Here is a 12,433-nt window from a genome sequence, read left to right on the forward strand (position 1 = left end):
AGGCGTTAGGGTACCGATAAAACAGTTCTGTCATAAAAATAAAAGGCTGTGGGCAGCGCCCAAGGGTGCACATTCCTGTCAGGGCGGCAGGCACTGCTTGGATGGTGGGTTCTTCAGCTGCTCTCATTTGCAGAGCGGTGACGACACCCAGCCTTCAGTACAGGGTTAAAAGAGGATATGGAGGCAAAGGCAGCGCCCGCCGGGTGCCCAAGGCTTGTGGGAGCAGCTGCTGGGCACAGCCCCTCCCCGCAAGTTGGGGAGAAACCAGGGCCCCCCCTCTCCAGCTCGGCAGCCCATGGGCCCTGCAGTACCTGACACTTCATGAGCATGTTGAAGAACTCGTCCCCGGGCTCCTGGGCGTCCCCCTCCACGCGCAGGTGCCCCAGGTTGTTGTGCGTGATCCGCAGGCCGGGCAGGTTGCCCACGTTGGCGCGTTGGTCATCCAGCCGCCTGCTCTGGGAGCTGGCGATGAGGTCGAAGAACTCCTCGGTCTGCGGAGATGCCATCAGGGAGGACTGGGCTGCGGGAGCAGAGCACATGGCGCGGTCAGCTCTGCGGACGCCGCGCAGCGCTCAGGGCTACGAGCCTCTTGGCTCCTGGCAGCAAAACGCTCCCGGACAACAGACACTGCGCCCAGGACAAGCAAAAGAAAATTATAAGAAACCCGACCCCACTGGTGTTACTGTCCCAGGGAGCACAGAGCACTTGAGCAGGTGTCCCAAGCCTCCTAACACAACGTGCTCGTTGTAGAGCCCCTGCTCCTCGAGTTGCAGAAATACATCAAAATCTCCGCACTGATGTGAACACAAGTTTCTTCCCCTCCAGCTCCCAAAGACACCTTGAAAATAACACGTCTGAAAGGCTCAGAGACCAGATGAGAGCTGAACAGAACATGTGCCTACTTGTACATTCTTTATAAAGCTTCACGTTTTAAACTCAGTCCCCCTAAATTACGCAGCTGTTACAGTCAAATGCACTTCTGTATCAGAAAGGAGTGTCTTGAAAAGGCGATGCTGGTTCCCACACCATTCTTAGAAGATAAGACCCACTCCCCAGGCAGCCTGCGCTGCCGCAGCCGGAGCCGCTTCCCCGAGCAGCCTCGGGCTGTGGCTCCTGTCAGGGGTCTCCACTTTGTGCTCCCCATTCCTTTGCAAACCACTAAACCATCCCTTCAAATGAAGGGTTTTTTCAGCCCTTTGTGATGGTGCTTAAGCATGCGAGCGTGACCTGCGCGTTTTAGTGCTTTTCTCCAGCTTGGTTTAAACAAAGAACCTCAACACCACATCATAAAAAAAAAGACGTGAAACCGAAGCGCAAACACAGACCCGACCTGGCTTTCCTGTCCCATCTATTTGTCAGGAGGCTTCCTCAATTTATCCCTGTTCTTCCTGCGGGCGAGCAGTCTGCCTTCTGCAGCTTCCTATTGTTTACCCATCCTGCTGGCTCCTCTCACACAGCACCTATCACCGCAGCATCCAAGAACGCTACAAAATCCAGAAGTTTTTCCTCCATGGCAACGCAATAAGGAAAACTGGTGACACTTTAACCTGCCCGTGGAAGCGCGTCCCGGCGCTCTGCCCGCCCCAGCTCCCCAGCAAACAGCAGCATCTTCCTCCTGGACACGCTGGCAGAGGCAAAACCCCTCCTGCCAACCTCACAGTTCAGCAGGCCAGACCTAAAGATCCATACTAAAAAAATCCAAGTATATTCTGCGTTTCTCTTGCTAGTTTACTCTCCAAGCCTTAGTTCACATTCCCCAGCCTTTCCCTCAGCAACCATTAACATACGAATGTTTCTTCCCTCCTTAAGTAATGAGGCAGGTTGCCAAAGAACCGCTCAGTTTGGGGAGCCCAGGCTTGGGGAAAACATCACAAGATTCATAGGAAAAACACAGCAGCCAGCCAGGCCGTGGGAGCAGCAGGGACAGACGGACACATCGGTACTCACAGATCCGCTCCTCCAGGGCAGGGACCGGGGTGGCAGCCGCCTCCGCTGCCTCTGACGGGCATTCTTCCAACGGGCAGCGCTGATCATCCATCCGGTTGCTCTGGAACTTGCTCAACAGGTCAAAGAAGCATTCCTCATCCGAAGGGGTCCGGCTGATCTTCTGGAAAGACAGGGAAATACAGAAGAGGGTCAGAATGCCCCCAACAGCTCCCCGTGTGCAATCGCTCTGTCCGGCATGGTCTGGGCAACGCGTCGTGCCCTCTCCTGCTCCGTTCAGGGCAGGCGCAGCTCCCTCTGTGCTCCCGGCTCTGGCAAGAGAACAAGGGAGAGGTTATTTCACCCTCGGTGACAATCAAACTCCATCCTAGAGGAGGCCACAGGCATCATGAAGCATCAAGACCCCTGCGTGGGATCGGGATGTGCTGCTGTGTCCTCAGCACACCGCTCGGAACAGTCACCGAGCTGCAAATGACACAAAATTACAGTTTTTCAGGAAAACAACTCTTTCACGAGAGCCTCAAATAAGCACCTTGCTCTAGACAGTGATCTATTTAAGTCGTGCTGCAGAAGGGTTCGCGTTCAAGGCAGCTTTTCAGAGTCCAGGGGCTGCGCGTCCCGTGCTGGAAAATGAACCCAGAGAACAGATCTGGAGAACAGATCTTTCCAAGGAGCCGCTCCGAACGGGATATACAATTCAACAGCGGTAAGAGGGGCACCTGCCAGGCGCAGGAGGAGTCCCTGCGTGCTGAGCCGGTCCCACCAGATGCTGGAAAAAATACCCCAAGAGAAACCAACCGAAAACTCCCCCAGTCTGCCTGTGCTGAGCTATTTTCCAGCACGGGGTGGGGAAGGGGCACTGGGGGAGCAGCACAACCCCAGACAGCCAGGAATCATCGACATCCTCACCAACAGCAGAGGTGGCATCTCCGTGGCTGTTCGTGAAGTGAAGCCCGTCCCGGGCCGGCGGGAACCGTCCCTCTCCTACATGTTCGGTGCCGCTCTGCACCGGGACAGACGGACACAAAGCCCTCCCAGGCTGGGGGACGCCTCGTGCTGACAGGGTTAGAGCCACAAGTTGGATTCAATAAATGAAGGGAAACAATTTTCCCGTGTGCTAAGCGAAGCAGATGAGATGCACTCAGCTTCTATTTAGGGCAGTGTCAAAATTAGCAGCGGGCAGAGAGGAACATTAGCAATGTGGGAGCTGAGCATGGAAGGGAAAAACCCCTCTTGTCTCCTTCCACGTGCCAGCCCGCTAATGAAACAGCGGCTCACACAGACCCTTTGAACCACCAACAGTTGCACCTTGCAAATCAAAGCCTGCTCGGGCTGGAGCGGAGGATGAACTCCATCTATCACTGCTCTGCTGTGTTGGCTTGTATGACCCAAATTTCAGGCTGGAGAAGGAAGCAAGGAGCTCATTCACACCAAACCTCCCTCGGCTTCCCACAAACGCACGGAGTCAATGGGAGCAGCCGCAGACCCTCCCAAGTTCTGCTGGGGCAGGAGCAGCGGGCAGACCCAGCAGGGCCCGGGTTCCCGGGCGCACCCTGCGCTTTCCTATATCAGGATCCCTGCTCAAAACACGCCCAGGAGAGGAGAGGATGCTCTGAACCAGCACAAAGAGCAGCTGGTGTTGGGATGTTGGGTGCCGCGGGGCCCGCAGCAGCACCCGCTGACCCCAGCTCCCTCCAGCGCTGCCCCCGGCCTGCACCTCTCTGATTTAAATGCCCAGATACGACAAGACGCGGAGCTCTTGGCTCCCTCTGCTCACAGTCTGCTCCTGGCCTGAGGACCGAGCTGCGAGGGCAGATGGACGCACAGCACAGCCCGGGGCTCACCGTCTGCTACCGGGCTCTGTGTGCCCAGCGCTTGGCACGTCCGGGACGGTCAGGAGGCTTCCTGAGAGCCAGGGCATCCCCTAACGGCACCGAGCAACAGTCCCACAATGGCACAGACACACAACAACCGCTCACCACGGGCCCAAGACCCGGATCCCTCAGTGGGTCCTGGGCAGCAGCTCTGGTTTGCTGCGCAAAGGGCCAAAAACCTTGTTCCGCTGTCAGATCAGCGTCTCTCACAAACCTGCCTTTGGTTCCCTTGGGTCCTCCGGGCTCAGCTTCTCCCAGACCTGCCCCGATGCAGCAAGGAGCTGTCAAGCTCACACACCACTCGCTGTGGTTTTGTCCAGCCCTCCGAGGGGCTGGTGCTGCCTAACCCGCGCGCAGGACCCGCTGCCCAGCGGCGGACGGACCCGGCAGCTCCGGCACAGCGGATCCGGCTCAGGAGCTGCTGCTCCAGGTGATCTGGCTCCGGGGTGTGTGCCGGGTCAGGGACGAGGTGAGGATGGCAGCAGGAGTTTTCACCATTACTCCCTCAGAGAGCACTGCATTTAAATGTGTCCACGATTCCTCCTCCCCACCTTATTTCAGGGTGGAGACAATGTGGAGATGAAGTGACTTGCCCAAGTCCCTCAGTGACGCAGTGGCAGAGCTGGGACACGACCCAGCAATCGTCCCCAGGGCCGAGCTCTCAACTGCGGACAGTTCTTGGAAAAACTGTGCCCCTTGTTCTAGCAGGTGCTTATCTGCCCAGGGCCTGGCAGATTTTCATTCCGTCACATCTGTGTCCACGTGCTATGCCTTATCTGTCTCTCCCTCTCTAAACCAGACACATCACAACTGCTCACCTCCTCTCTTTTCCAGGCAGATGACCTCAAAATCCCCAGGCAGAGCTGGGGTGGTGCTGGTGACAGTGCTGGTGACAGTGCTGGAGCACTTCATCCCCGCTGCCCGTGTCCCGCCAGTCCCCACACGTGGCTTCCCTTTATCCCCACATCACCCCAGTACCTCACCCCGCAGCAACGTTCCATGGGGCCAGCACCCCAAACCCCCTCCCCTCGCAGGGACACCTGAACTAACATCCCCACCTCATGGCTTCACCTGGGGAAAAGCATCGGAGGGAAGGTTTGCAGAGAAAGGGGCTGGAGGAGAGGAGAGGAGTGGAAGCAAAGCCCCGGCCAAAAGCCGCAGCCTGTTCTACCGGGAGCTGAAATGTCTGGAGCATCATCTCCGTGCTGGGGAGCGGGGCTCTCCTGGTCCCTGGCCACCAGCACCTCGGCTGGAGTCTTCGCTCCTTGACAAGACTCTCTTTGGAGCCAGAGGAGCTGTTACACTCGCCCGGCCTTTGCTGAGGACGGCGCTTCCCTTCCAGCGCCGGCCCCTCAGCCCCCCCAGAAAGCCAGGGCTGGCCACAGACACCCCGACCCCCCCGCCAGCGCGGAACCACCAGCCGCCCTCGCCAGCTCTGCCCCGAGACACGGGCACACACCCGAGCAGGCTGCGTGCTGCTTGCATCTATTTCCCACAAAGTTGCAAAAATATTAATAATAAAAAGTTCAAACTGAAGCCACCTATGAAGTTTAAATCAACAAGCACACACAGGCAATACCCAACCCCTGGCCCGAGTAAATCTCTCTTCTGTATCCCTGCATCCACCTCCTTCTCCTACCCCTGATGCAGCCTCTCATTTCAGAGGACAGAAGGGAAGCACAAACAAACCCGAGTTTTACTCACTGAGCTCAGCAGCCAGCGCTCCCCAGACTCCGGCTTTTACATGTCCACGGGAACCGCTGGCGACGCGGGGCTGGGACACGGGGCTGCCGCTCCGATGCTCTTCGGCTCCGACGCTCGTGGGTTCAGCCGCCGCCAGCGCCCGAGAGCTCGCGCGGCTCCGCTCTGGCTGTGGCGCTGGGTTTATGCGGAGCAGCCCCGTGCCGAGCGCTGCCAGCACCGCTGACCCGGCGCGAATGCGGCTTAAAGCCCCAGCGCCGCTCGCCACGCTCCTCCCGCGTCACCCCGGCCCTGCTGCGAGGGGGTGGGCTCCGCTCGCTCTCCCTCACCTCGCTGCCACCATCCCCGTGTTATTAAGATGATGCTCTTAAACACAGAGCGGAGCTATGTGAATATTTAGCTTTCCTTCCACCTCCTCACCTCCTACCCGCCACACACACTTTACCTTAAAAATAGATTGGGACCAATTTTCCTAAACTACATCTGCAAACACACTCAGCTCTACAGGCACACGCACCACGACAGTAAATGCCCTGTGCACACACAGACACATTATAATCACTCAGATTTAAAGCACCAAAATATTGAAGGACCATTTTTAGCTCTTGATAGTCCCGCTGCTCCTCATATTATTAGATACGCCGTTGTTTTTACCTATTGCAAAAGCCAAAGATGCTCGGCCACAAACATATTTTAATTTAAATGTACCACTGCCAAACAGAGGGAAATTTCTAATTGCAATGAGGTTTTAAACATGGAAAGATGGAAATGGTATGCAACAGCCCAAGAGCTGTTCTTACCTCCCGTTTGTGAAATGTGAACGTGAAACGTGAATTTGTGGCTGTGAAAGGGGTCACTGGAAAGAGAAGCAGCTGGACAAGGAGCACCTGGCGGGGCAGGGGACAGAGCCCCGGGGGCACTCGTGCCTCCCTGGCCACGCTGTTCTCTCACCTTTCATTGCAAAAAATAGGAAATTTCTTTATCCTGAACAAATGCAGCTTTGGGGGCTGTTCTCCATCACACAGGACCTTGCAAAACCCCGGTATCAGGACAGGGCGGGCAAAAGGCAACTCCCGAGCACTGATTCTGTTCTGGTGCCGTTGGCTATGGAAGGTAAGAGACAACTGGGAATCAGCCGCAAACTGGGCTGCTGCCCGGGGAGCTCACACGCTAAACTTCAATTTAGCTTGTGATTTAATTTTTAAAAACGCTACAGCAACTGAGGAGGGTATAACACAGGAACAGAGCCCACACACAAGAGGTCAGTGCGAGAGGAAACGACGTCTTGCACCCCGGTTTAGGATGCGGCAAAGGAGAGCGAGCGAGGCGTCCATGATCTGCACAGACACCACTGGCAGTTTTGGACCCCGGCTCCCACACCAGGAGCTGCGAGCGTGTCCCCGAGTGTGCCCTGGGCACGCGTGTGCCCCCCGTGTGCCCCCCATCCGCTCTGCAAACCCCACAAACCCCGGCGCAGACCCCACACGCACCCCGAGCGCTGCGCTCCCCTTGTAGGATGAAACTACCACCCTCACTTGGACTGTTTTCAAAGATTTTTTTTTTCCTTTAAACAACTCGCCCACTCACCCCTATAAACGCCGGTGCTAAAAGCTGGTTCTGTTGGTAAGATTTCAAATAACTTGGGTTTTATTGTTTCAAACAAAATCAAAATAACTCGCCCACGCTCCCTCTTTCCCTAATACAGCAACTGCTGACCCGCTGGGAGCGTGCCCTCCTGCCACCCGCGGCTTCAATCCATTCCTTTGGATCGATAGCAGGTGACAATGTCGCTTTGAGATGGTGTGTCTGGCTGAAGTGTTACTGACACCTCGGCCACCTGCAGTGTGGATCCGACCGCCCCAAATCCGGTGCCACCGTGCTCGGATTGGGCCACTTTGTGCAACAACCGTATTAATGTTGGGTTTATACTTCTTCCCCAGCTACACGGTAACTTACCCTGAGATCACGGGTCAGCCCTCACTGCTGAGACCAGGGCATCCACGGCATGGAAATGACCTCTGGTTTCTCTTTGGGAGGCAATTTATCTGTCAGTGTATTCAAACAGTCCTCAAAAAGCTACAGCAAAACCCTGTAGTTAATGTAGGAACTTTTCCACATAGGTTTTGACAGCATTTACCATGCCAGGCTGGGTTTCCCTGTCACCATTCAACATAAACACACAAGTCTAGATTTAGCACCTCAAGCTTCCATTACTAACCAAGGAGACATGTTGGCAGCATTTTCATTCCAGGTCAGTCAGTCTGCTTTATGGCAGAAGATGGGAAGCTCCAGAGGCCAATTTTGCCCTCCAAAAAAAATGGAGAATCCCTTAAATACCAGAAATGAGAGCGAACATGAAGTACTTGCTCAAATAAATTCAGGTTATAGGCAGATGCCAGCAAACAGTGAGTTATTGGAGCGTAACCGATGCTCCCCCTCCCTCAGAGCTGGGGTACCTGTCCGTGCACCCCATAACACACCCAGCAGCAAAGCACAAGGCTTCAGCTGAAACAGGTTGCAGGGATTTACTCTGCAGTTGGAAGGGGGTGGAACTAGGACCACGCTCAGCTGTTGAGTCTCAGCTGAGCAGCAGTAATTTGCTCAGCCGAAATAACTCCAATGCTTTAAACGATATAACCCATATTCTTGATTAATTAGCAGAGAAGGCAAGGTTAATAAGCAGCACTCAGCTCCCAGTCACCTACTTTACCCACCAGAGCTCCCCACTTCCAGCCCCACCGAGGAGTAGGAGGTGGTGATGGAGGAGACAGGTGTCTATAAACGTGGGGAAGGACACGCTCCCGTTCAGCGATGGAGAAGATCCACCGCTCCCCCAGCAGCAGCTATGCCCTCCTCCCCACAACACGCTGCTCTCGGAGCATCTGAAATCGGAACCTCCCGACAATTTGCTTCGAAAACGCTTTGCAAAAAAAGCCTGCTCGTCTCTGGATTGCCAAAATTGCGCCGCTTTCTTGAAACGTACTTTTATTTAGACACCTACTTGCTCTCAGCACAGCGCTGTGTTAAAAAGCAGATGAATACACGCAGCACCTTTACTGGGGTGGTGGTGATGGGGTGAAGGTCGTTGGTGGATCCGCACACACCCACCTGCAGTAGCACCCATAACGCACACCTAACCTTCACATAAACACCCTTTGCTGCAGCAAACGCCCAAATCTTAATTATTATTTACTCATTTTCCAGTAATGCCTGAAGGCCATGCTCAAGATCAAGGCCTTGTTATGCAAGACACCCCACAAAACACGAAATCCTGGCGCTGCTGGGGGCAGGGAGGGTCCCGGGGCTGGTACCCGCGGGTTTGCCATTTCAGCCATGGTCAGACACAGCCCTTCTCAGAAGAGCTTAAACAGGTAAGACAAAAATCACATGCAAAGACAAGAATAGCTTCTCCTATCAGCAAAAAGCAGCTCTTGCTCTGGTAGATGCTGCTTAACAGGGCAAGACGAAACTACACCCCGTCTGGGGAAGGCAAAGATGTGGAGGCTGATTTGCTCCACATGACGGTGCCCAGAGAACAGCAGGATGCAAATAGCTTTAGATACAGGCAAAAAAGCCTCCAGGGGCTTTTCTGCACATCCCAGGGGAGCTGCGCATCCCGCACCTGAGCACGCCCGGCGGTCCCGGCCGCTGCTGGCGCTGGGGAGGGGGCTGCACCGCTGCAGGAGCTGGTTCTCCCCTCCTCCAGCGTAACGAGCACTGCAGGGAACTGCAGCTGCCTCCGTGGCACAGACACACGGGATGGAAAAGCTGGATCCATGGGATCGTTTAGGGCCCTTCTCTAATTGCACATCTCAGCAAACAGCGTCCCCAGCAGCCCCTGCATGCGAACGCCGAACCGGGCTCAGCTCCGTGCCAGGGTCGGGCTGCAGACTCCTGTGGCCGCAAGGGGAATGGGAAGGAGCCAGGGGCTCTGAAAAAACATTATTTAGGCGTTTTTAGATTAATTGGTGTTAATCGCCTTGGGAGGCTCGAAAATAGCACTGCTAATGGGAGCGTGGATGCAGACGGAAGGCGAGGAGCGAGCAGAGGCTCGTGATGGCCACACTAACCCTGGACACGGGCTGTGTCCTGCCCAGCGGCAGCAGCAGCGACGGCCAAAGCGGGGAGACCTTCCCCACCCCCCGGGACCTGCCGGCACCTCCTGCAGCTCCATCTGCCCCAGCAAGAGACTGCAAGAAAACCAAAGAAAATCCCCAGTCACTGGAGGCTCCTGTGTCACCTGGTGTCATCATAGCTCCAGTGATTTAAGCAGTTATGCTGGTTTATACCCAAAGAGAACCTGGACTACAATTTTTTTTTAAGCTCTTCTGGAATGTGCAGTTTATTAAATGCGAGAGGCCGGAACTGCGAATGTACAAAGTGCCCCAGGCCCAGCAGAAACCCTAGAAATGAATGAAGAGTTCCAGATTTTGAGGGAAGACAAACATTTGGAGTTTTATTGCTCTGGGTCTGGCTTTGATTCATCCCTCTTTTTAGTATTGTTCTCTTTAAACTGACAGTTTCTAGGAAATGGTGAGTGTAACATCTCTTTTACTGTCTCATACCACTTGACGGCTGACAATTTGCCGGGAGAAAAGGCTGTGCAAGGAGGAAAGCAAACTTCAATTATGGCTTCAAAGTGCCAATAACTGAAAACTCAGTTACAATGAGTCAAGGGAAGAAGGATGTATTTTGGTAGCTTGGTTAGTCAGCTCCAGCCTGCAGACCTTGTGTCGTAACCTCCAACAAGAGTCTGCTGGGGGACCTTGGACAACCAGTTGTGCTTTTACCTCCTTCCTAGAGCAGGTTCCTCTGGTAAGAGGCTCTTCCTTACAGTTTTCTAGCTCCAAAACCAGCCTCCCTCCCCATGCACCCTTTCAACCACACCTTGCCAGGACCAGCTTCTCCTTGGGATGCTGAGAAGCCTGGCAGGTAATTCTGGGTTTACTCCAGCTGTGTGTGCTACCCTACCCCCCAACCCCATCCCTCTCCATGAGAAAAAGTAACTTAATGATGGATGGTAAAGCCACCGGAGCTGCCGTCAGGAAGGGTCGTGCCGAGGTTCACAGAACCGCTCATAGGATCACAGAACCGCTCATAGGATCACAGAACCGCTCATAGGATCACAGAACGGTTGGGGTTGGAAGGGACCTCTGGAGATCATCCAGTCCAACCTGGATGGGTCCCCCCGGCACGACACCTGCCTGCAGCAGAGCCTGCCGTGCCTCCCCCTCTCTCACACACTCTCACTGGATAATTACAGAGAAAACCAATGCAAATCCCAATTTTAGTGCCATTATAAAACAGAGAGGGGGAATTCATTACCTGGCAGCTGTTAATATTTAAGGAAGAAACTGATAATTTACCTCTAAGGCAACGAATGCAGCAGAGGCAGCGCAAGCCAGAAAACGCTATTGCCTCCCCCCACCGTCTCTTTGCAGAGATTTTCTATCAACCCGTTTATTTCCCTGCCTCCCCACCAAAGTCCCAGCGAGGAACAGCGTCTGCCAGGGCTCTGCACCGCAAAACTCGCCCAGAGTCTTGGCTCTGGCTCTGCCGTCCCTGCTGCACCTCTAGATTTGGGAGAACGCTTTTTAAATCTGCCCTGGTTCATGCAGCATCTCTGCAACCAGCCCACCTGAGTCAGAGCAGCTAAAGTAAAGAGCCCCGAAGCTTAACAAAAAAACCTTATACAGACATATGGGAAGAAAGGTCAGACAATCTAGGATGACTCTGGGGAGGCAACCAGGTCACCGAACAGCCCAAATCCCTGGAAAAGTCTCCCGATACCTGCCAGGCTCAAGCCCTTCAGAAGTTTTCCAGCACATCGTGCCTCCAGCTAGAAAATATCTCAGCGCAGCGTCTCCCCCAGGTCTGTGTCTGCTGGAAGCAGCACAGAAGGTCCCGCAAACCAAACAGGAAGACAAAGCATTACAAAATGAGCCAGGGCTCAGTGTTTACCTGCTCAACTCCAACAGGACTGACACCAGCACAGCAGCCCCCAGGTGTCATAGGAACAGTCTCTAATTTAGCAGTAGCCGCCTTCCCTCTCCCTGACTCCGTCTTCTCTCTTCCTCTCCATCCCCCTCGCTCTTGGATTCTCGGAGCACTTTTACACCAGAAACTCTGACCAATTATAATGGTATAATTACACCCATGCAGTTAAACAAAACATAAAGGCTGTGAGATAAAGGAGGGCGTGCGTTTTCACTGCCCTGGCATTGAGGTAGTTTACACATCAATAAGACAAAGAGGTTACACCTCATCTTGAAAGAGAGATGACGCACAGGCAGCCGGAGCAGCACAGCCTGCCTGGTGAACCCCTGCGTTCAAGCTCCAGGGGGGCTGCAAGGAAATATCAGTTTAACCTTCTCTCACACAACAGACGACAACCAGGGAAAGACTCTTTGGGGCCAGAGCACAAGTGTCTGGAGGAAGCCACCAAGGCCGTATTTATTTATCCTTGAGCTCCAGCACCCACCTGGCCAAGTCTGCACCCATGGTGAAGTCACAGGGATGGATGGGGGACCCGACATCCTTACACGGTTCGGCAGGGACGGGCAGGAACTCCTGCCTGGCTCTGCCACGGACCCCACGCTGCCCCCCAGCTCTGCTCCCTGCCCCTGACACCAGGACCAGAACACTCGTAGCTGGATGTCAGACCAAGGCTCAACCATGAGATCTGCTCCGTGCATCGCTCCCGCAACCTGACAGCCCACCAGTAAATCATGAGAGAGAAGACCATAAAAAGAGCTCTGGTGATCTGCATTTGGGGCGAGGGGGGATGATCTATGATGTTTTCCCTTCTTTTATGGGTGCTTTTTACTGTAACCATAAAAAAAGTCTTATAAAAACATTTGTCCTAGGGAATGTCTGGCGATACAGTGTGCTTGCAAATTGTTCGGTGTCTAAAT

The 12,433-nt window shown here is 54.4% G+C and overlaps 1 protein-coding gene across 5 annotated transcripts in view; it reads right to left on the reverse strand.

Moving 5' to 3' along the window:
- Positions 1-12,433, reverse strand: part of GPSM1 (G protein signaling modulator 1) — a 58,485-nt gene that overhangs the window by 2,094 nt on the left and 43,958 nt on the right. For all 5 annotated transcript variants that reach the window (XR_014185617.1, XM_082068118.1, XM_082068117.1 and 2 more), the window contains exons 12-13: positions 1,948-2,107; positions 312-520 (exon numbers count right to left, since the gene is read on the reverse strand). Coding sequence is in view for 4 of the 5 variants with exons in the window: in XM_082068118.1 (XP_081924244.1) it covers positions 312-520; positions 1,948-2,107 (369 nt within the window). In the remaining variant the exon portion in view is untranslated. The remainder of the gene's footprint in view (positions 1-311; positions 521-1,947; positions 2,108-12,433) is intronic.

Source organism: Streptopelia decaocto (assembly GCF_964273445.1).
Source record: "Streptopelia decaocto genome assembly, chromosome: 17".
NCBI classification, from domain to species: Eukaryota; Metazoa; Chordata; class Aves; order Columbiformes; family Columbidae; genus Streptopelia; species Streptopelia decaocto.